A 24,836-nucleotide genomic window follows, 5' to 3' on the forward strand; every position below is an offset into this window, starting at 1 on the left:
CACAGGTGCAGCATCTGCATGAGAGAGCCCCAAAGCGCCACTCCTCCTGACTCTTACTGAAAGCTCTCTGGAGACAGATTGCAATCCACCACGGTGTCCCTAATTGATTTATCTTTTACCCTCTGACAACACTGTGAGCATCATTGGATTCATCATTTCCCTCATTAGCCGTGCAGCAGTTTTGCACCTTTAGTTCTCGGACATATTCTTCATGTGCATGTATAAACAGACACAGTACCACACATTAACACACACACACACACAGTTGTGCACACACGCATTCCTGATGTTTGTAAAGCAACTACTATTAACATCAGGCTAAATGTCAAGAAATAAACAGGGTACTTCTGTAGTAGATACCATTACAAACCCTAAAAATGCTTTGCTGCGTGTACGTAGAGCCATCTTGTGGTGAAAAAGAGACTATACAATTACAGTGCAGGTAGAATAAAAAACAGATTTTCAAGACATTCATGAACAGTATATTTCCAGTATACTTTAAATTAAAAGATTGGTTAATTGTGCAGATATATAATTATGTACTGACTAATACATATTTCTTTATGTCTGCCAAATGCAAATGTTTTGCAAAGCTGGCACATCTATTCTGTGCCACCACTTACAGTTTAATTGCATCTCTGTACTTGAATATATGCTTTAAAAAGTATGTAGAGCTGCATGCTACATAAAACGAATACGTTCAGGAGTGTTAAACTTAATGATTAAGTCCTAGATATCACCTGTGTGTGACTGCTTTAGTATCCATGTTATGTATGTATCTCATCTCCTGTTTCCATCCACATTGTGTACAGGATACTTACTATGAATCACAATATCTAAATGCAACAGCATAACCAGGACTGCAGTGTTCAGTCCTATGGTGACGACTGCAGTGATGTCAATATGCAGCTGGACATAGTCTGCCCTCTTTCTACCACTAGATAGCACCCTTTTACTGTGTTAAAGGCCAGTGGGTTTTATAGTCAGGGCTCCTCAGTAGAAGCTACAGCATGATGCTTCTTTGATCAACAATAAGCTTCAGATAGCTTATTGAAATGAATATGTAAAAATAATAGAGTGTTGAGAGGGTTGGTTAATTTCAACAGAATCTAAACTCTCATCGGTTGATGTACTTTAATACTGAAGCTCAGAAGTTGGTTCAGGTCGAGCGCCTCTGTGCTTCAGGGTTAGGACATCAACCATGAAATGTAATGTCCCAGGTTCAGGTCCATTTCTCTTTGTCATTTTTGGTCTTTTCTCTCAGGGCAGGATGCCCGAGCAAATAAATTGGTGCTAGAGCTGTATGAATGTCTTTGGTGAGAATAGGTGAGACAACTTTGTGGTAAAATATCAACACCTACCACTTGCTGTGGAGGAAGTAGGCTTCAATTTTCACATTCATACTGACTTTGAGATGTATATGGTGAATTATTGGTCAGTGTGAAGTCACAGATAAACGACTGTGTACCTGAGTTGAGTTGCAAAATGACCCATAACAATGTACTTGCTTGATTCACATTGCCTCCTTAAAAGAAACTTGATGATGCCTTAGTGATGCACCTCTCCAAGTATCTCTGTCCTGCCCTGTTAGGTTCTCCTGCCAGAAGGTAAAAGAAGAGTTGAGTCATTAAGCTGCTCATGTAATAATGTATCAAAAATAACTTCAAATGCCCATAACAGTACGGAGAATGTCAAAGGATTCACACAAATGCCAGGATTCTGCATGTTCACTGTACCCTTGGTCTAACCTGCTTAATGCAGATAGCTCTTGATGTGTAAACACCTTGCAGCTACATGCTGAAACTGCCCTGCACCCTTCACCACACTCTGAGGTAAACTGTTAAAAAAGGTAGATGGTTTAGAGGGTGTGAGATTTAAACCAGGCTGAGACGAGCTCTTGAATGCTGAGTACATCTCAGTTTCTCATGACCATGAGCTGCAGCGGTGCTTGTTAAAGCAGACTGACGTCTCTTTTACGTCACTGTATGGGAGAAGATGTTACATAAAGTTCCATGTGGAAATCTGGCTGTTTGATTTGATCTCTCTAATGATCAAGTGCTACATGTTCAATATGACATTTACAAAAGTGTGAGAGGTAATGTTACAATGCAAATCTATCCGTATACTAATACATCAACTGTTTTCCCTATCAGTGGATTTTAAAACAACACGATTTCTGTTCTGTGAGATTGTGGCTTAATGTGTTATTATTATACAGCTGGACTACCTTTAAAAGCAGGTGTACAGTTTTAGCCTTTATTGTGTGTATACTGCAGCATGAGCTATCAGTTTAACATGAGATCAGATGCCATGTTCTGCAGATATAAATGCTCCCTGTGACCAGATTGGACACACATTGGTCTGTTTTGTTGCTTTGTTAACTGTGATTTAACCTTGATGTCGCTAAACTATGGTGGCTGCACCGTTGAATTGTGTACTTGGGTGTAAATGTCCATTTTTATTTATTTATTGATTTTTTTTTTTTTAATTACACCATTATTTTAGTTTTTTAACAGAGTTTTATGTCGTGTGCGTAGTATGTTTTCATAGCAGCCAAGCATGGTTGATAACAGCTATTTGGTTCAGTCTGTTTGTGTTTTGCTCACAAATGTTAATTTAAAAAATAAATAAATAAATTAAGTAAGTTTTGCATGGTGCCTCTGAAAGAAGTTTGTTACAATAAAAAGATATCTATGATAACAACACAGTCAGAAGTTTCAAATTGGGTTGACTCCAACAAGCAGGAAAAGGCCCTTTTCACTATGACAACCACCCCGTGATATGTGACCAAGGGTGTAACAATTCTGAGTTTCACAACTGAAACATATCTATACTTTAATTTAAATGCGTGATATTGTGTTTCTAATGCTGGGTACATTTTTATTACATTGCTCATTTGCCTGGTTTTCTTTTAACAGGTAATGACAGATAATAATGAGCCACCATGTAGCTCAGAAGATAATCTGTAACTGTGCTCCTGATCTGCAGGAGAATCCGTTATGGTCTGACAGCTCCACATGGACTTGGAAGCTTGTTGGAGAAAAGCTCCTTGTGCCTTTAATCACATGAGATGTATCTGCTTAAGCTACTATGAGTGGTTTGTGTATAGTTTTCTCTCTGTCCGACTTGTAATTTGCCTGCTTCATCACATATATCTCCTGTATCTCTATTTTGCTCATCTCAACCCTACTCTGCATTTTATTACAAGTAGGCCCAGACCTGTCTTTTATCCCTCAGTATTATTAAACTGTGTTCTTTGTTCAGTCTGTCCAGCCTTTGTGGGCAACATATGTTGCATTTTAATATTATTTTCAAATTAAAAGAAAGTTTATCGCTTTGCACATTATCATAAATTTTGCACACTGGCCTCCAGATAAAGCTTTAATGTAAAGAGATTACAACAGATCAAATTGTTTTTGCATTAAAAATGAATGCACAAAAATGAAAGAGGGATTAACTAATTCCATTGCTACAATTAAAGGGCCGTGTAGCACACTTGTATCTCTAATAGTACATAAAGTAGCTTTTTCTCTGGTGTTTTTGCTCTTTCCTACATATTACAAATACTGTAAACTGTCCATAATAAAAACAAACAGGTCTAAGCATAAACTGTTCAGAAGTCAGTTCTCTAACATTAATAGTCAGTCAGTCCAAGGATCTGACCTTACATTTTTACTACATCCTTGACATTTTAAAATAACGTGGAAAAAATCTCACACTGCCCTCTACTCAATTGTAAATGAGACACTTTTTACTTTGTCTGTTTACCTTCTATTTCTCCTCATCCAAAGTGATTCCACAATGACCTTTATAATTATTGGTACATCTGTAATAGTCAGTACTCGTCTTTTTGTTGAAGGTTTACATTTACAGCAGTATTTCTAGATGATTAGGACATAAGAGTACTTTTTCTAACCCTGATTTCATCACGAGTGGTGATTTTTAAGGTGAAGAATTGGATTTCAGCAGGTCGTTTCAGGACAAGCATAGACATGCAGAAACAGACATTATTTAGGATTGCTTACCAAGACTTTTTAAATCACAGGCAGTGACTGCTTACCATCTGTATGAATACAATATGACTTCCACCTAACTGAAATATTCATAAAAGAGAACAGATGGCACCATTTGCACTGCTCCCTTTTCTGGTCCCATATACACTTTTATCTTGCTTATGCGCTTGTAGACCTTTATGTGTGTGGATACGTGTGAGTGCATGTGTATAACATCTCCTCTTGTGTATTCTGTGGCCTTGGCGGTGCCTGTAGACCTTTTTACTATACACTCAAAGCACCGCTGAGCAACATAGAGGAAGAGGAGTTTCACACTGTGCTCTTTAAACTGCCAGCTATTAGCCTCAAAAGCAGCACTGTCTGGCATTCATATTGGCCTTTCATCTCCAAGAAATCTCCATACTGCTCTTAATTTGTCGATCTTTAATTGGATTTTTACCAACAGGCACTGCAATATTATGAGTCAGACATTAATGGCTTGAAAATTATGAATTCATTTCAACTGCAAACACAACTCAGAACATCTTCTTAATTGATCTCATTTGAATTTGCTTTTAGGCGTCATCTCGTGAGCATCTCAGCAGTCCTTGCTTGTTGTTAATGAATATGTAATCACACTAGTTCATCCTTTTTAAAGATTACTGATCAGAACTGAAAAAAAGCGGTGTGCCCACAGCATCGCAAAATGACAAAAAAGAAAAACACGATTTGTAGTCGATCGCAGGAGAAACACGTTCACAGAAAGGAGAAACTGGGTTAAATACACATGACTTTATTTCATGATAAAAATAAGTAAGTCTGCTATTAGACATTTTCTTAGATTTATAGAACACAAGAGACAGAAAAGTTAGAGCTTAGAGTAAGACATGAAGGCGATGACGTTTTATCTTGTCAAGAAGTAATTCTCACCTTTAAGGTATTAACTTGGTACATGCTTACAGCTGCGGCTCCCTACTTGCGGACCAATTTACCTGGATGGACGCCAAATGAAACAAAGATGGACACATTAGCTATAGAGAGAGATCCATTATTTTCACAGTGATAACATATGTCTAAAATGCTTAAATATGACTCACTGATTGTGACGTGCCCGTGTGAATAGCACTCTGTTCATATCCTTGTGGCCTTCCTATAAAGGGAATGAAGGTGCAGGGAAGGCAGATGTCATATTGTATGAGTCAGATGAAAAAAAACAGATTAGGCATGCTTAGATGGGTCACAAGCTGCCAAAACTATGAGAATGTTATGCCATGCTTGCTTTGATATGAATCATATAGTTTATACTTAAACACACTTTACTAGGCATTTGACTTATTTTGAATATTTTTTTTCTACAAAGCAACAACACACACTTTCGTAAATGCAACACAATTACCTCAGAAATTTCAGATTTCCGCTGCATTGTTCTCCAGAAATTCAGCTTTTAAATATATTATGATATATAGAATAACAAGAGGAGACAAGCTCACGCAGTAATTGCCTGTACTGCTCTATAGATAAAATGCAGGTGCAGAGAAATGTGATTGCACACATCGTGGGCAAACACTGTATTTCTAACATCCAACGTATCATCATCACGTATATATTACTGTCGGAGTGTCCACGTGGTTTGTTGATGTCAAAAAAATGAAGGTATTGTCAGTAAAATCAGCTACAAAGACAGAGACAGTCATTCATGTCGATGTCTGATTGCTTTCCTTGCTTTTTGTTAAACACTAAAAGAAAGTAGTTTTCAACTAAAGCAGAAGTCTTTTAAAACATTTAATCACTCATACAGATGCATAAATTTAAGCAGTCCATTACTGGCGGACAGGCCTTTCAATTCACGATTTTAATTATTACTCTGCTAATGAGAATCACTGGACAGAGGATAGCATTTGTGAAACACAGAAAAGTGTCGTCCATTATAAGCAGACACTTTATTAGTGTGATGCGTGCTACAATCCTCCACACAACTGCTAATTACTGTCTCTGAGTCATCCATCGAAATGTGCTTGCAGTACAGTTCTAAGCTATTTTCATAGTCAAAGCAAATGATAATGTTTTGTTTTCATCAGTTTAAACTCAACAGTGTGCTCGCAGGTGCGATCATTTTTAATTTAACATGCAGATCAACAATGCAGAGTATGCTTACTGACTAGACCTTCACTGTAAGCAGGGCTAAACATTCATAAACTGACTCTCTTGTCTGGCTATGAACACCTGGGACTTTTTCATGAAGCTATGCTTGTAGTATGAAAATGGGGCAGTTTGGAGAAAACGATCAAATGTGCCAATTGACACACACGAGCTAAAAACATGCAAAGATAGCACTCCTTTCCTTCAGGTTTTATTTTCTGAAAAATACATTTTTCTTATTTTTTAGAAAGCAAGGCATATGAAAACAAGAATCTAAATAAAGAAACTGCTATGAACCAGGGTGATTACTGCAAAAACACAGTGATTGTGCATTTGAATTTGATACCACTGACAGAGGAGTATTTATAATGACTAAGCTCAAATACTTTTAACTGTGCAAAGAAAATAGAACACAAACACCGCATTGCACCATGGGAAAAAGAATCTCTCCTTCGAGCCGGATTCGAACCAGCGACCTAAGGATTACTATGCAACCGCTACAGTCCTCCGCTCTACCAACTGAGCTATCGAAGGGAGCCATGTGTTAGCCAGGAATCGCACAAAGTTATTTGTTGACACAAATACAATAATAAAATGCGTTTGGGATATTAAAGTAAAGTACAAAACCATCACGTGGAGTCAAGCGGACACAACGTTTCACTCGTCGACGCACATTCGCGTCCACTTCAGTTATATCACTGAAGCCGAAGTCAAATAAGTGCAGTTATTCAGAGTTTCATGACCCCATGACAACAATAGAGTGATTACAGATATGAACAAAGCGATTTTCCCAGACAGTTGGCAGTTAATGATGATAAATCATTACGTCAACTTTTAAGCTAATCTAGTTTAAACTAGCATAGCTAACCTAGCTTAAATGTTGACGTTAGCCACTGACGTTAGCTGAAATAATATCACGTCAATGTCTAACTTTCTGGATAACGTGAAAGCCAGCAACAACAGGTCGGGTGTTATACCGTCGCAACAACTAAACTACGTCGTTCAAGTTATCAAGAGTTTCGGAGCGTTATGTTTGCACACGGTTATAAAGAGTTTCGAAAACGAAAGTCTGCAGTGGGGAATTAGCTCAAATGGTAGAGCGCTCGCTTAGCATGCGAGAGGTAGCGGGATCGATGCCCGCATTCTCCAAAAGAACGTTTTCTGTTTTTCAAACGAATACAACAGTGATCTAAATATCGCCTGGAAGCGGTCTCTTTTTAGTTTGTCTTTTATTTTAGAGCTACCTTTATGGTTACTACTACAACCACAGTTCATCACAACTCTAATGGGTAGCAATGTTAAGCTCACTAACTTTAAGCTAGCTGCTTTTATTGGCAAAATAATGTACTAAAACAGAGCCAAATACTTTTAGTTTTAGTTTAAAATGTATCACAATTAATTAAATGCTAGTTTTAAATATCCAGTTAACTTGTTTACCCGGTGTTGTCACAAACATTTCTATGTTCATGGTCGTCGTCCCGCTGGTGCCAAGAGTTGCTGCCTCGCAGTCCGTCCTCTGATGGCTACCTGGACAGGTGCTAGCTAACGAGCTAGCTAACGCCGCTATCTAAAAAGTTAGCATAAACGAAAGGCTAAACACTTAGCATTCATGTTTGGCTAACTTTAACATTTTAAAGCGTTTATTATGCGTTTATGCCTTGGTGTGTAATGTCTGTTGACTTGCTATTACATGTATTTAATCGGTAACAGCGTTTAATATTGTTTTGTATTAAATATTTTGTTATGTAAGGGCGAGACTACAGACGCGCAACTAGCTAAAATCATTAATGGTGTCCTCCGTGACTGGGCAAAATGCACATTTTTAGACCAAGAAACTTAACTTAAAGTGAGGTATTTCTGGTATCCTTTATCACGACTATGTGATGTAAAGCCCCCACCCCCTGAAACATACAGATACACGGAGCAGTCCCTGGTGGCGGTGGAGAGGAGGCTGTAAAGGCTGGTGGGCAGCTGTTCAGGCCTGCCCTGCTCAGTTTCAAATATGGGCAAGGTAAAAATGGCAACCTTAGACGTGACAGCAATAGCTGCTAAAAACAGAACTGACACCAGCGAGATAGGAGCCTACACCCTCTAGGACACGACCAGCAGGCCTACTGCTCAGGCTCACACTAGGCCCGCTGCAGTTTGCTTTCAGAAAAGGACTTTTTAATTTAACTTTTTTTGATGCGGGTCTTATCTAATTAAAGTTTTGGTAGTGTAGAGAATCGCCTGGTAAAGCCTACGACCATGGATAACCTGGAGAAACAGCTGATTTGTCCCATATGCCTGGAAATGTTTACAAAGCCTGTGGTCATTCTACCCTGCCAGCACAACCTCTGCAGAAAATGTGCCAATGATGTTTTCCAGGTAAGCAGCAGAGCAAATTACATCGACTGTTTTAGTAAATGGGATAATAGTATTTATAAACTCCAGAGTTGTTGCTGTGATCCATGAGCTTCTCGGTTGACAGTCTGTCATTTGCACCATTGACATTTTCTGAACTGACCTACATTTTTAAATATGAAAGATTCTCTCTGCATATCACAGATGCACTCTCGCTTAGACCGTGTTGTGTTTCAGCCTGTAATTCATCATTAAGTGTGTCACATCTAATCATAAACCAACATGTAGAAGCTGTGTTTATCAAGCATTATTAATTGAATAAAGGATTGCAAATAGAGAGCACTTACACATTTGATTTTGTTGTTCTTAGTCCCGTTTGTAACACTTGTGAACCATTGTAGACTTCTGGTAATGAGGTTCCACTTTAGTGTTCTAGGCTGCTAATCCACTGGATTAACATTTCATAACTGCTGAGTGAAACAATTTAATTCATTTATCCATCCAAACCCTGCCACCATACTAAATTTAGGGTTTGAATTGTTATTGCTTCAAGGCTTCAAACCCGTACCTTCCGACAAGAAGCGGCTCGTTGACATCTGGTGGCCGTTTCCGATGCCCATCCTGCAGACATGAGGTTGTTCTGGACCGGCACGGTGTTTACGGCCTGCAGAGGAACTTGCTGGTTGAGAATATCATTGACATGTTCAAACAGGAGTCCAGCAGGTGAGACACATATAGACAGGCATACATTCAGTCTATCTTGCAAGTTGTCACCACTTATATGTTGCCGCTTCGTGTCCAGCAGCAGGCTTTGTTTATGAGTGGAAGCTATCCTTAAGGGTCGTGAATAGAGATAATAAAGGAGAAAAGGGATGAGCAGCGTACTGTCACAAACTGTGCTCGTTACTGGTGTGGCTTTCGTGCCGGTGGCTTCTGAGTCAGAGAGCTGCAACGGATGACAGGATGTTTCTAGTAGTAGTCATCTACACAGATGATTTATCCAGGAGCTGACTGGGTCGCCAAAAGGCTTGTATGACACGAGATCTACAGCACTTCAACTCATGCTCTCGGGACGCTCAGTGTCCCACTTGGTCGAGATTTTGTGGTATTGTTCTAGATAATCAAGTGTAATATTTTCTTGACATTTCACTAATATCTTGGATAATTCATGTAGGACAGATAGAAATCTATCCATTTTCTTCCTCTGTTTTGGGTTGTGGTGGGAACATCCTAAGCAGGGCATAGCTGACGTTCCTCTCCCCAGCAACATATTCCAGCTTGTTCCAGGAAGAAGCGAGGAGATATCAAACAGAATGCTATAGACTTGCACCCTCACCTGTATACTACTCAGCTTAATGGCGACCTATTGATTACAGTGCTGACAGTTCATGTGTACAGCGAGGCAAGACTGATGGATCATCAATAAACTGCTGACATGTATAACGGTGACATTATCAAACTGACATTACATGTCACATCAGTATGCATTGAAATGTGCAGCGTGACAGCAAGGTACCACTGTTTTCAATACACCTCAACAGCAGCAAGCCAGCGCCGGAGCGGAAAGAAGAAACGCCCATGTGCGATGTTCACGAGGATGAAAAGATCAACATTTTCTGTGTAACCCACGGTGTGCCTACATGCTCCATGTGCAAGGTGTTTGGAGCCCACAAGGACTGTGAGGTGGCACCGATCAGCAGCATCTACCAGACCAAGAAGGTGAGGCCTGAAATACTCATGGAGGCTATGAATACTGTCAGCCATGAGTCAAAAAGTAATGCCGTCAAACTAAACACGTTTTATCATGAAGTGCATTTATATTTGTTAGAAATTTGTCCAAAATTGAAATCAGTAACCCACTCTGCCATGTCCTTGCCCCCTAGACGGAGCTGAGTGACGGGATTGCCATGATGGTTGGTAACAACGACAGGATGCAGGGCATCATTAGTCAGCTAGAGGAAGCCTGTCGTGCCATAGAGGTCAGTGTCCAACTGCTGCAGTGTCGGGCCGCTCACTCACACAGCAAGCCTCACTCTGTGCACACACTAATGCACCTGTACAGACGTACAAACTGATGTAATGTGTCCTTGTCACCGACGCGCTCTCTGCTTTTATCGGTCTGAGAGATTTAGACAGAGAGGCAGGAAGTGAAAAATGAATGTTTCGGTGCCACAGTCTCTCTTTTTCACATTTTCTCTTTTGTTGACTCCACATACACTCGACAGAGAGTCTCATTTTGCCTCTGGCCCACTAGCACTGACAAAAACAAGCAGTGTAATTGATGGGGAGGGAATGTATGTCTTTTCGATGGTTGGACGTAGTAGAGAGGAAGCTGGAGTGGTTCCAGTCCCCCATGTGTTCCCCTTCACTTGGCGTCACTCAGGACGGACGAGCGGAATGAGCATCACTATCCTCAGTGCACATATGGCACGACCGGATGAACCTAAGACAAGCTAACCACAATATTTGTTTACACTGCTATTGCTTCATTTTCTTTGGTTTTGAATATTCTAAACCTTGTTGCAACCCGAAACTCTATTTACACCCTTTTTTCACCCACAATACCACAATAAAAGATTAGTAATGTGTCTTTTCCCAATGTGTCTCCTTCTGTTTGTCTCACTCATGTATGTCCAGGAGAATGGTCGGAGGCAGAAGACTCTGGTGTGCGAGAAGTTTGACCATCTGTATTCTGTCCTGGAGGCGAGGAAGAGGGAGATGAGTCAGAAGGTGACGGCCGAACAGGAAGAGAAGCTGAACTATATCCGGGGTCTGACGAAGAAATATGGAGACCATCTGGAGGAGAGCTGTAAGATTGTGGAGATGGGGATCCAGACTATGGAGGAGCCAGAAATGGCTTTATTTCTACAGGTCAGAGTTAATTTTGACTTCCACACGAGTAAAACTATACATAAATTGGTTACAGCTATAAAAATGTATTTACTGAATGAAACTGATTCGATTTTTCAGAACACAAAGCCTCTCCTCAAAAAGTGAGTATATGTTTGAATGCACCAATCACTTCACTGTTAATGGATAAATGTTTGCTCTGTGAAAAAGATAACATCCTGTTGTTGTGAGGTCAAAATCCAATCTAATATAACGCTGTTAAAAACCACGGCTGGATATTTCTACATTTTTTCTACCTGTTTGCAGGGCTTTTTAAAAAAAAATATGCTTGTCAACCATTATCAAATTTACATCTGGGTCTGCATATAAAACCATAACTCTAATGCAACAAGGTCACACTTTGTTAGCGGTGGGAAGTAATTGTGTGAAATGATGCACATCGCTGTCTTTTGCTGTGGCGTCTTGAAATAGCTTGTGAAACGTGCTAAACATCACAGATTGAGTGTATTTAGAAAGTGTTACCTTGACTATGTGAGGCTGGAACTTTTCCTATAAATATACCGTTTGCACCTAATGCGCTCAGGATTGCAGAAGCATCCAGCACGGCACACTTGGATAAAGTTGAGCGCGGCTACGAGAACATGGATCACTACAGCGTCAACTTCAAGAAAGAGGGAAAGGCTCTGCGCAGCATTGACTTCGCCCAAGGTGAAGGGATAGATTTGATGCAGTTTGCTACTTCCAGCTCAGCCTTGTAGTTCTACTTATTGCCACCTAACTTCTCTTACAGATGACGAGGACGAGGATGATGAGGATGAGGATGCGGAGGGAGCTGCAGCAGAAGGAGAAGGGGCCCAGACTGTTTCTGGAGGTGCTGCAGTTACTGCCACCTCCAGCCAACCTTCTGCCCCCCAGCAGATCAGCTCCTCTCCCAGCGCAGCCAAGAGCGCTGCCTCGACCTAGCTGACAGCCGCCACACAACACCAAAGCCAGGAGCAGAATAATTGTTGCTCCGAGATGTTTGATTTCAGGTCAGTTGTGATACATTTTCTCCCAAACTGGGGAACCACGAGACAAATTTAGATCTCTGCCGAAGGGAAAGCCTGAGTTGCAGATCCAAAAGAAAGAGACAGAAGTTTCAATTCGCTTCTTTCTCGTGTATTGTGACAGTGATAGTGTGCATCACTGCATACTGACTGATCTGATTTCGTTTTCTCTCATTAAATACATGTTTTGCTTCTTCCTTTTCATGTTGGACATGCTTAATGGCAAACCGACGATGGGTTTCCGTTGGCTGTTTCCAGAACTCAGACGTATTCATGCATTTTTTATGTAGCTGACCTTTTGCGACTGCTTAAACTACATCATTAGAGAGCGTGACAAGAGGGCCTCAGGTTTTCCTCTCTGTCATATACTTTTTTATGACTGATATAACTTCATGAGTGCGGAAGCGGAGTTAAAAAAAAAAAAAAAAAAGCTATCACTGTGACATTTCAGTATTTCCTACACGCAACTGCCTAAACGATGTGTCGTATTCATTGTCGTGTAACACAATTATATTTTCCTATTATGGACAAAACGTCTTTTTGCCATTTTACGGTATATTGTATATTATGTGACATTAAAACTGATTTGAACAAAGTTTACTATTTCTTAAGTCTTCGTTGACATAAATTATCCAAAATACTATTTCATCTTTATGCGTTGCTGTATTTCAGGTGTCTGAATACACTGTCTGTGTGTGCACATGTGTAAAACAAATATTATTTTTCTCCTTCTCTGCTCCCTTTATATCTTCTTTAAACTCCTTTTCACTTATTTCTGTCAAAGGAAATCCAGCTATACGCATTAGTGTCCTTTTTATAGTTCACAGTTAGAAGATCCTTCTGTACTGTATGGTCTTGATACTTGTCCTGCACACTGCTTGCTATACACACAGTGAGTCTTAGGCTGTCAGTCAGCTTATATGCCGCCCTGCAATGGTCTCACCTTGCTGCAGCTCCACCACTGAGGTAGTTCACCACTGAGTCCCATCTAATTATTGCACACCATCTCTCAGTGAGTTGGATCCTTTACAAATGGGCTCAATGCAGCACTAAGCCCCAAGTTGCTACGTGGGCCAAACAGAATAGGATGACTCACCACCCACAGCTCTTGTTTAGTTTACCCTGACACTGTGGGTCAAGGATCAGCATTCACACATACACACAAACACACGTATATACACAGGCACGCAGTGTCTTTCACACTCATTAGGTGTCAGCGGTGCATCTTTGCGCTATCTGTGGTTGCCTCTTGCTGGTATAATGAGAATTGCCTCTTGGGGATTAAGGGTTTAGAAGAAAGGATGCTGTACGAATGTTCACCTGAATGGCTGTGAGCGCTCTTCCAGCATGCTTCTTCACATCTTTAGCAAATTGTTTGTTACAGATTTTGTGTGTGTGTTTGAGAGGAGGCACGGTGTTAACCCACGACTTGGCTCCAGAGCAATGCCATGGTTACACCATATACAATTTTTGTATTCACTCAGAAAAAACCTCTCCCTCTCTCTGTCTCTGGATCAATATCTGTGTAGGCAAGACTCAAGATGCAGTGGCCATTTGTGCTCTATCTAACCAACTCTTTGCTTTTTTACTCTACACATATATACAATTTCTTCAGTGTAAGATTAAAAATGTCAAGAAACCTTAGGAAAGTGTACTTTAATCAGATTTTTAATTAAGTGAGAGTAGTTAGTTTTTAATGGGAGCTACTATTAACTAATATGTAAGGATATCCACAGAGAAGTGTAAGCATTGCTTTGAATTTTTTATTAAAAAATATAGATATAAGACGTTCTGTTGCACAACAGAAAATGACTGGTTGCACATAAGTTTATTAACAAACATAAATATCATAAATACAGTGATTCATAATTTAAAACAAAATGCCAATTTTGTCAATGCAAGTCATGTCTGAACCAAAAGTATGTCATCTCAAACATGAAGAACGGCGTAACTCTACAGATCTGACACCAACATTAAAATGGCAAGGTACAATCGGCTCATTATAAGTCAAGCCCGTTTATGCTCCATAGTTTGAGGTTAAAGCTATAAACAATAGTGATAAAAGCAGCACTATATTGTACAGAGCATGTTTTGTGCTGATGGTAAAAATGCAACACAAAAAGAAAAAAGAAAAAAAAAGAAAGAAAAAGAAGAAAAGAATAGGAAGGGAGATCTTTGGCGGACTGGAAAGAAGTCTTCATTTCCCGAAGAGCTCCATCATTCTTCTGTTATTTTGCGCTTGCTGGGCCAGCTGTTCCGCCCTGGACATCTCCATCATCTCCCGGAGCAGGTGGAAGGTCAGATCCAGGGATATCGGTGGGTCCTCGGACCTCCTTCCCCTCTCCATCGATTCGTCCCCGCGGTCTCCGAAGCCGCTTATGAGCGCCCTGATGTTCCCAACTTTTCCCTGTAAAAGGCGCCGTGTCAGCTGGAGTTGTAACGCTCTGTTGTAGACGGCAGGTGATCCGCCGGGATACATGGACGTGGATGGGAAAGAGTTAGAGTCCCCGTTGCCCAGCCGGATGAAATACTCCTCTCCAAGCCGCTCCAGAATGGGACCAGACTGCTGCTGCTGCTGCTGCTGGGAGTTTTGGGTTTGGGGAGCTGGGACGCGCAGGGTACCGCCAGGGCTCTCAATAGCCCGACATTCGTAGCGCGGTAAGAAGGCAACTAGCAGAATCACGGTGGTACCAAGTAAATTGAGCTTCATGTCAGGATATCAGCAGGAATCTGAGAGGGGAAAGACATTTATTGCATTATTAAATTGTGGGATTTATCACAACCTTTAGTGTGAAATGTGCTGCGTAAAAAGACATTTACGCACGTAAAACAGACATTAAAATAATGTAACAGGTTGATAACTAACACTGTCAGTGTTACACATTATTTTTTGTGAGATATTTTTTGTGATCCATCATCACCTCTTGTTAATAATCCGACTGGGTGTTGTGAGATTGAACCGTAATGTGGAATATTTGCGCGTAAAAAGCAGTATGCACAGTATAAAAAGGGTTTGTGGATTAGTGCAGATGGAAGTTAAGGATTATTATCTTCAATCGTTATATTTTCTCCAAACAAGATGATGGAAGAAAATAAAATGTTACTCTCGAGGATGAGAATCCACTTTGTGATCTACAAATCCATCCTCAGAACGTTTTCCAAAGCACAAGAGCGCTTTAATCAAATGCATTTAGTTAAATCGTGCACCAAAAAGAAAGAGAATGTGTGAGATGGCAAAGAAGGCAAGTAGAGTAACTCAAAATGTGGGTAAAATAAATGAAGCTTTTCTTACCTTCAGTCTTTAGAGGAGGTCCAGTACAGTCGTGTAGGTTGCCAGGTAGTTGGCGAGATGCCGCCCTCCTTCACTTCTTTGAAGAAACAAGTATATAGTTACTTAAAGGGGAGATGCTGAATGGACTTATATAGCCGCCGTCACTATAAGTGTCGCGCTCCAAGCTGAGATTGAGTCTGCGCGTTCTTGCATGGGTGTAACGTGAATGGACGCCTCTGACAAAGTGCTTTAGTTTAGATGAGATGAGTCATATGTGAGTGTGCGCGCGCGTGCACGAGCGTCTACCTCTGTTGCTTTCAGAATAGGCCTATAGGTGCCACACCTGCTGGCATTTTCACTGGGATGAGTTAGGTGAAAATAATTGCAAAGGTTCTTGGGTTATAGGAGGAAAATTCTAAGAAGTTAAAGGGCAGTATTAAAGCAAGATGAGTTTGGAATTGGGCTTTTTTTTGCCCCCCTGCTTAGAGCTCATCAAAAAAATGTCCCTCATGAGATAACAAACTACAGTGAGTGGCTACAGTTAAGGTGCCATAGTGCAAAAGTTGTCAATAATTCAGTGAGTAAATATAGTTTCATTGCAGGTACAACAGGTACATTTTGGTGCAAGCTGCAGAACTGGCTTTGTTTCTGCACATTGCACAATAATTCTAAAGCTTTTTCCCATCAGACCTGGGTTGTATTCAGTGAATGCGCATTTGCAAACACCTCAGGCCAAGAGAGAAGTATTGTCTCTCTGTGATTCATTGCTGCTGCTGCACATATGTACGTCACTACCTCTGCCACTGGGTGCCCTGGCCACCTCTCTACAGAGGGGCCCATCGCCAAGCCACGCTTTCAAGACAGAGAGTTTAATCCGACATCAGATGAGCTGTTAGAATGTTAAACAGTTTGAATTTTTAACTCGTTTGTTTCTTTGGAATTCTTGCTCCAGCTATAGTGCAATACTGTAAAATAATACAAAGTTGGCGCTTTTCCTCTTAAGTAAGGCAGCGTATATGTTAAGTAACCTTTTACAAACTCCCATCATTAATCCTTAACAGTAAATCCATTTCACCCAGACATTCAGCCCAAGAAAGAGAAACTTCCAGACATACAGTGTTGTGGACAAAGTGGCTTAGCAGATACTGTGCACTTAAAGTAAAAACATCAAATCTGAGAGAGAGCATAGGAGAAAATTTGATTTTGTAAATGTCATCATGGAGTACAAGGTGAATTTTTTTTTTCTTTTTTTCTCAGAATAAGTACCCTCCTCCAAAACTCACATATTATCCATGGGCATTTTAGTGGATTAGAGCATAATTTGCAGCCAGGGTGAAATTGTTTCTCCTATAGCCTCCTCACTTTGTCGCTCTTCATGCTCCATCCTGCTCCAGGGGAGGTGTCAGGTCCCATCATGAGAAACACATGTTGCCTGACACAAATAGAAAACACCGCCAGATGAGCGAAGGACTGCTCGTGGTCAACTCACGTCACCTCATTTTCAAATCACTGTCCCTGAACAGATCACTGGGAGAGAAATCCTCTATTGTGACGCCACACCGGAAAAGACTTGGGCTTAGATTATTATCCCATTGTTTCCTCAATTAGAGCAGGTCTCTCGGATGATTAGATGAGATAAAACTTTAATGAATCATCCTTAGAAATTAGGATGTTACCATGTGACCTTTCACTCTGACCTTTTTTGTGTAAGTAGGGAATACAAGAGAACACTGCAAGCTGCTTCTGAGAAAATACTTCACTTTCAGATGAACAAATTCTCCACATTCATGAGTTGATCATGTGCCTTTCCATTTGTGATCTGTTCAGGAGGAGGGGACACGTGCTTCTCTCTGAACAGTCTCTTCCTAAATGATCGGACAGCATACACAGTGGATGGTGTTTTTCCTAATACTTCCGGTGTTCTGCTCGACTTTGCCAAACCAAATTTTAATTATCAAAGTCACTCTTGCTGTTTAAGTGAGTATGATTGCTGGAACTGAAGAGTCCAGGGCTCCACACTTAGACCACCACTTGACCTCAGTCCTGCAGCTCAGGTGTCCTTCTGGTTTATAGTCCAGTGATATAACCTGTTATAAAAACATCTCTAATAGAAGTGAGAGTCTGGCCTTTCATCTAAAAAAGAAAAAAAAAAGGAAAAAAGACATGGAAAATTTTTACTGAAATGACATTTCTTGCTTTACAGTTGACAACAAAACAGCGCAAAGTGCAGCCCGCTTGGTACACAGGTAATTAAATATATGATCATGTCTATTTAAGGCCAAACTTATCTGCTAATTATGCATCTGCAGGTCTGTATCATCCAGAGTTAACTTGACATTAAATTATTCAGTGCAGCTAAGCTGCTATATAAAAAGATCTGTTTTGACGCATGTTTCAGCAGCATAGCAGTCTTCTGAAGATCTTGAAATGATCCCCTTGTGAAAAATTAAGTGTGAGGCAGCTGGCTTTCTCAGGCTTCTCCTCTGTTTGCATGCAACTTATCTGTGTGTACATAGCCCGCATGAGGATGTATGAAGCCAAGCTGTCCGTAATGCATCAAAACCCCCAAGGGCCATTCTGTCCATACCGATTTAGCATGTGTAGGTCTGAAGGTGCAAAGGCAGAGGCTTCCCTGACGCGTGTTCACATAGTCGATGCCCATCTTGTCACACGCAGGCTATGAAAGTAAAATAATGCCTGTCAAGACTAAATTTGGTGATACTTAAAACACAGCACATGATTCAGGGTGTAATATCAGTGTTTGAATCATCAGATGTTGATAAAATACTATTTGAATGCAGTTCCAACAAAAGAAAACTGAATTATGGGGAAGAAACGACTCACATCTGCATATTCACTGTCCGTATTTTTGTAGTTACTGGGTACCTGCAGAGTAGTACTGGGAAATAAAACAAAAAAGTTTGAGAAAATGGTGTAAACATCCTTGTTCCTAAAAGTGAGAACAGATGTCTGTTGATATCTGAGCCTGCATAACTGGTTATTATTAGATAATTAAAGAGTAAAATTGGAAAAATGTTGCCCACATATTACATCTCTTGTATGTCTCATTTTAAATTGGAACTCAGAAAACAAAACAGTCCTCTTTACTTTAATCTAAAAAGCTAATTGTCTAAACAAGAGGGTGCACATTTAGATTACAAAGTTTTGTCTATGCATAACTTACCTGCATACATAAAATTAAAGCAGAAGTCTGGAGCTTTTCAATATTTTACTGACAACAGTCTGTCTTTACTGTCTGACACCTCTGCTGTGCCTGTGACGCTCAGCCTCGAGCCTGTTTGTTCCATTGAGGGCATAAATCTTTTAAAATGGGTCACAAAGACATAGTTTCATTTTTTTTTTAAAGAGATCAATAATTTTCCAGAACAGCTGGGTGCTGTAGTTTTTAGTAAAGGTTAGTCCACCAGGCGTAAATGTTGCATTTGTTCAGCAGACACATTTTCTACGCTTGTTACTGTTTACAGCACCAGGAGGGTGGCAGGAGCAAACGCCAATTGTAAAGAAAGAACAAGTCAGTCTGCGCAACTGTGTGACTTTATGTGTTTTTAGTTTTAGTCCTCCGGCACAGAAGGATCTATGCTTGTTAGTAGGATTCATTATTGTTGGTTTTGGTCTTTACATTGGATTAATAATATCATCAGCCTTATCATCAAAACAAAACAGGATAAAATATTGTTGTACCACTTTTTGTATCACAAATTAGTTAGAAATTAAATGTTTTTTCACACATTGGTCCAATAAAGCACATATGAAACAGGATTATTCATGTTTTCAGGCCACATGATTGATCAATCAGCACGACCCAAACTTGCGGCCTTGATGCTCTAAATGTGACATTTTTTGCTGAACTTCAACTTGTAATTTCAGCACCGATGCAGGATGCCTATAGCACGATTCAAAATAAAATGTTCTCAGCTGTCACACAACTAGATTGCACTTTACAATAATAATGGTCATTGAGGATGTTGAGTGTGATGTGGGAGCAAGTCTCTATATTCTCCTCATTATGTTATGTCCATAAAGTCAGATAGATTTTAGGAGTCTGCTTCTGTGCATGATTTATTGTGATTAAGTGATATTTTATTCAAGTGATGCATGGCGTACAGAAATAATGTTTTACTCAAAGGCAGTCTGGTTCAGTGTGATGAAAAAATGGTAGTCTCAAGAGAAATCTAGGTCAAAGCCATTCTACCAAAATTGTAACCCACTTTTCTTTGCTTTTTGATAATACACTTTGACCATAATTGTCTCTTGGGGCCCCTTAATCTGAACACATAATGCTGATACTGCCTTCCACCGTGTGCCCTCACGGCTGAGTTGTGAGTCATTTATAATTCAGCGAATCCGTCAAATTTGAATGCAGTTGTAATGTGCGACCAGTGGCAGGAGGTTAAAATAACTTTATGCCTCCGTTTAGGATGATTGACAAACATCATATGCATTCACAGTGACAGGTCAAAGTGACAGAAAAGAGCCAGAGACAAGAAACATTTTGTTATTTTTAAATTTGGCTTGTCTCTGAGCGTCAAAGAACTTTAAACTATTTTCTAGGCGACTACTCTCATTCCATGCAACAGTCAGAGGCATAAAGGCTGAAATGATTGAACGGGTTTCGTCCTGTCTTCGTGAATGTCTGACACACTGATCTGTCCAAACGTGATCAGCGGTTAGCTCAGATATGTTTATATAAGTGATCTTTTCAAAGGCGTCCAAAAAGCCGCAAATATGCAGATTAAAGCGGGTCTGTCTGCTATTACATAATATTTGTTTTCCTATTTGATATTTTAATGTATAAAGCAAAGAACTTCCTAGTTAAGGATCAAGTCAGTTTTAGAAACTGTAAGATTTATTTATTGTCAAGTGGAGGGCAAATAAGAGAAAACTGTCCGGTTGCTTTATTTAACCTAGCATGCTTGCGTCAACTTTTCCTTTGGTGTGTTTTCTTTCACACTATAGCAGCTACAGTATGTTACAGTTCACCACGAGGAAATGCATCATAACTGATACGCACATCGACCACCACGCAACAGCAACTAGTTCAGTCAACACATTTCAAAAGGCGCATTTGACATCAATTATCTCAGAGTTCACTTCTCGGCCTTCATCCGTCAGAGATCAGAGACGGGATGTTGTCTCTCTGAGCGGTAGCAGCTTCGTCAAAACTCCCCGCAAGTTTGCAAGAAAGTCTCGTTAGCTCGATGTACGTGTCCTGCTGCCGCTTCACGTCGTGTGCACAAAAAACCCCCGAGTCCCGGGCATTTGCCATCATAGCGCACATAATGGATGTCCTCCACCACGTTAGACAGGATGCAAGCCAGTGAAGATGCAGTGAAATCAGCTGTGTTGGTGCAAGATGAGATACGCTCTTGTTTTTCAGGATGTGCATTTTTAAAATAATCTAATGAGGAAAAAAAAAAAAAGCACTGCCGGGCTGTGTTGTACATTGTGATGGAGCAGCAAATTGGGTCCCCTTGTGTAGACTATTTTCACCACAAAAATATAGTCTTGAATTTGGTGTTTATCACATTAGAGGATAATTAGGAGAGTGTCTGTCCAATCAAAACATGCAGTGCATAACTGAGCTCCTTATCTGTGCATGTTTTACCCCTGAGTAAACTGAATGACTCATCCTTTGTTTTCTTTTTTTTTCTCCCCTTGTTTTACTGGTAAAGATCAGAAGATGACTGAGAACTTTCTACAGGAAGCTGGAAAGTATTTCTCTTCCCTAATTGTTTTCGTAGGTGTCAGTGTTTCCTCCTTGGTTTCTCTCTGATCCTTGGTGAGGAGCTAACAGGCACTGATCACACAGTGGCAGCAGGCCAAAATCAAAAATGAGACAATCACGGCCGACAGCAGCACTCGGGGAAAATCTGAAAACAGCACAAGAAAAGGAAAGAAGCTCATTCTTTCTTTGCATGAAAATGAGCAGAGCACAATAAAACAACAAAGCTGAACTCAAAAAACTCTAAACGCAAGCAGTTCCTATGCTATTTGATAACACTAGTAAACAAGCTATGTGTTTGGTTACTGTACAATGAGTAATATGTTTTTAATAAATATACCGTGGTGTCGAGAGCAATAACTGTGTCAGAGAATCATTCCTGGAGGGAACCTTGGTCTTTGTGATTAATTCGATTGAGTGGCTGTAATTTAAAAGCTTCCAGAGCTCAGCATCAATCTACCGCACTAGTCGAATAAAACTAATGTAATGAATCAATCAGCAGAGATCCACACATTAATCTGGGGTACTCCTCTGTCAGAAACCTTTCAACACCGGGCTTAAACCACTCCAGAGACAAGGAGGGAGTACAGTGGGGCTGTGTGTGTGATCAGAGACAGAGGAATAGCATACAGTAGGCGGGAGACTGAGAGGAGGAAGACACAGGTACAGTATGGCGAGCAGTCGGACACGCAAGCCGGTCTTGTCTAGTAAATTCATTAGTTTGAGTGATAGGACGACTCAAGAGTGACATCGTGACAACGCAGAGGCAGCTGCCAGACGGAGGAGAGGTGCCAGGAACTGCACTGTCCTTCACTGTGCCCCCTTTATCCAGCGATGATGGGAGGTCATCCAAACATTTAGCAGTACAGAGGATCTGATGTAAGCGTCCCTGGTGCCGTTAATGTAGGAAGAAAACACACTTTGACGCAGCGAGCGCAAAGAAATAAGATTTATAGGTTGTGTGGGTAAAGCCACCGTGGGTCAGATGTATTGTTCAGATTATCTCCAGGAATTTCCTCAATCAGTGTCTTACGAAAGCACAGCTCAGCACAAAGAGTTTTACCACTTAAGAGTTGAGAAAACTCAGAAACTATATAACTACATATGTATACGTAACATTTTTAATTTTGACATTGTTTTTCCCACCAACAAAAAAAAGTCCAGTACAAAACCCCTCTTGTGGAATTACACATTTTCATACAGATTTAATGAAAATAATAATAATAATGATGATAATAACAACAATAAAATGTCACCTAAGCTCTAGAGATGCTGGAAGACAAACTTTGAAGCAGCAGTTATTAGCGGTGTCTACATATTTACTGTGCATACTGCGATCAGTTTGTTTTTTTTCATCTAACTCCTGGCAAGAATTTCAATCAGTGTATTTATATTCAAATTGTGAACACGATACGCACTGTGCAGGACATTTTACACTTGAAAATATTCTCTTAACAGCTCGTTGGTGGACTTTTCTGGCAGTTCTAAATTGCACTTTCTTGTTAGTTACTGGCTGACATATGCTGCCAAAAATATGTTAATTTATAGAAAATTATCATTTGAATTTGATGGGTTTTTTTTAGGAGTAACATTAAGCACATTAAAATACTAGTATCAGCTTTGCCAAGCATATTTATCCATCAAAGTATATCGCAAGATTTTTTTTTCTAAAAGTGTTCTGAGAATGTTCTGTTCTAGTAATGTTTTCACATTCCCAGACTGTTCTTTTTAAATGTAGGATAACATTCACTAAAGATGCACTTAAAATGTTTGAGTATTCATTTAGAATGTCCTTCCTTTGTTTTTATATAACACTGTGTAACACTGTAGGAATGTTTTTAATGTGTTACCTCGACAACATACCTGAAATATGTTCAGAATATTGCAGGCAGAATGTTTTACCTTTGTGAATATATCACATTAAAGGAATTCTTTATAATCTGAGGCTTCAATAACCTTTGTGAAACAACTCTTTAATGTTTGCTTGGGAATGTTCCTCCGTTGTTGTCGTGTAGCATCATTTTTGGCCCTGACAGCACTTTAAAAACATCATTTGAACTCTGAAACTCATGGAATGATTATGTGAAATGACAAATATCATTGAAGCATTCTTCAAGCTTTTTATTTTAACATTTTCTTTAAAACATTGTTAGAACCTGTTAGCCGGTGTTGTGGGGAACATATAGTGGATGCTGGTTCTACACTGACGGCACCAATACTACAAACACACTTTGCCTTTACATGGTACCAATAATAGGGAACAACTGGAACTTCTGCAGATGAAATGCAAACTTGAACTTACTTTCAATTTCCAGAAGTAGAAATCAAGAATCACCAGGTTGTAGCAGTTGAGAAAAACCTCTTTGTTCTCCACCTTACCAAGAAAACCTAATCCCATTGCTGTTTGTTATTCTCAGCACATGGACATTTTCTCAGAACACCTGGCATACATGTAAGAATTCTTATTACTTTCCTAATGCCTAGCTTCTAGCTGCCCTAACGTCAACCCACGAGGTGAAAAGTTCCTTCTTTTTTTTTTTTCTTTTTCACAGCATCCTGTACTGCTAAAGGATAAAAATTACTTTCTGTTTATGTGCTCTAAATTGCAGCTGCAGGCTCTTGTTATGCAGCCAAGCATAATGACCTTGTGGAAAAACTTTGCATCCTGATATGTTTAAGCTCGGAGGATATGCGTGGCCTTCGCGCAGCCACCGCCTGAGCTTGTCATGTTCTCCTCTCTATACATGAGTTCATCCGCTGTCTCTGCTTCGGCTTGCTTTGGCAGACCTCAGCATCTCCTGCTGCTGATGCATCGACGCTGCGATCAGCGGCCTGTTTTGTTTTGTTCCATCCAGATTTATCTGTGTCAAGAGCGAGACCTCTGCAGCCTCCGTTGTGTTTCCTTTTGTCCGAGTGCTGCATCTTAAGTGCTCAACAGCCTCTTTTAGGGTCTATTTTTACTGCTACGCATCCTGCTTTTGGCCTGTCTTAGTGTCAAGTTTTGTACTTTCGAATCCCCGGTTAGAATTAAACAACCTCTGTCTGTAGATTTAACAGTTTCAGTGTGCTTGCTAACACTGACCGCTGTATGTAGTCTAAGCCGCTTACCACATCCTGCCTCAACCTCTAAATCTGCTCTTTGTTGTAAGATTCACATTATGCCATCTTCCTAATCTTTAAAAAAGCCTCTCCAGTATCCTCAAAATTGTATCTTTGCCATGCAGTGAATAATTTTTTTTTTTACCTTACAGTTCACCTCAACAGTCAATTCTTCTGTAAATCTCTGTCATGAGCAAGAGCTGAAAAGCATCTTAATAAATGATCATAACGTAGCCTTTAGACGTCATCTCCACTCTTACGTTGCACTTTTTGATCTTATCTTCATTCTCTAATATATAAAAATAGGTTAATTTTTTGACATAGTGCAAATTCCAAGTGTTTCTCTCGCTTCA

The 24,836-nt window shown here is 40.1% G+C and overlaps 2 protein-coding genes and 2 non-coding genes across 5 annotated transcripts; 2 read left to right on the top strand and 2 right to left on the bottom strand.

Annotated features, from left to right (window-relative positions):
* Nucleotides 1-6,579: 6,579 nt before the first annotated feature.
* On the bottom strand, nt 6,580-6,665 carry trnay-gua (transfer RNA tyrosine (anticodon GUA)). Its single transcript is given in 2 exon segments — nt 6,580-6,615; nt 6,629-6,665. It is a non-coding gene; the product is annotated as a tRNA-Tyr (tRNA).
* A 542-nt stretch (nt 6,666-7,207) lies between these two features.
* Nucleotides 7,208-7,280, top strand: trnaa-agc (transfer RNA alanine (anticodon AGC)). Its single transcript has one exon. It is a non-coding gene; the product is annotated as a tRNA-Ala (tRNA).
* A 934-nt stretch (nt 7,281-8,214) lies between these two features.
* On the top strand, nt 8,215-12,965 carry trim55b (tripartite motif containing 55b). Of its 2 annotated transcripts, XR_520444.1 has the most exons (9): nt 8,215-8,498; nt 9,028-9,197; nt 10,016-10,193; nt 10,358-10,453; nt 11,112-11,345; nt 11,445-11,467; nt 11,908-12,032; nt 12,115-12,355; nt 12,629-12,965. XR_520444.1 is itself a non-coding variant. In XM_008288432.1 (8 exons), exons 1-8 carry the CDS (start codon nt 8,379-8,381, stop codon nt 12,285-12,287), a joined length of 1,119 nt encoding a protein of 372 aa, XP_008286654.1. In that variant the 5' UTR covers nt 8,215-8,378; the 3' UTR covers nt 12,288-12,965. The 2 variants fall into 2 exon arrangements, 1 of the variants encoding a protein (XP_008286654.1); XM_008288432.1 differs by having other exon boundaries at nt 12,115-12,965.
* A 1,602-nt stretch (nt 12,966-14,567) lies between these two features.
* On the bottom strand, nt 14,568-15,080 carry crhb (corticotropin releasing hormone b). Its single transcript, XM_008288433.1, has one exon. It carries the CDS (start codon nt 15,078-15,080, stop codon nt 14,568-14,570), a length of 513 nt encoding a protein of 170 aa, XP_008286655.1.
* Between the last annotated feature and the right edge of the window lie 9,756 nt (nt 15,081-24,836).

The sequence above is a fragment of the Stegastes partitus genome, unplaced genomic scaffold (assembly GCF_000690725.1).
Source record: "Stegastes partitus isolate 25-593 unplaced genomic scaffold, Stegastes_partitus-1.0.2 Scaffold558, whole genome shotgun sequence".
In the NCBI taxonomy this organism is placed as follows: Eukaryota; Metazoa; Chordata; class Actinopteri; family Pomacentridae; genus Stegastes; species Stegastes partitus.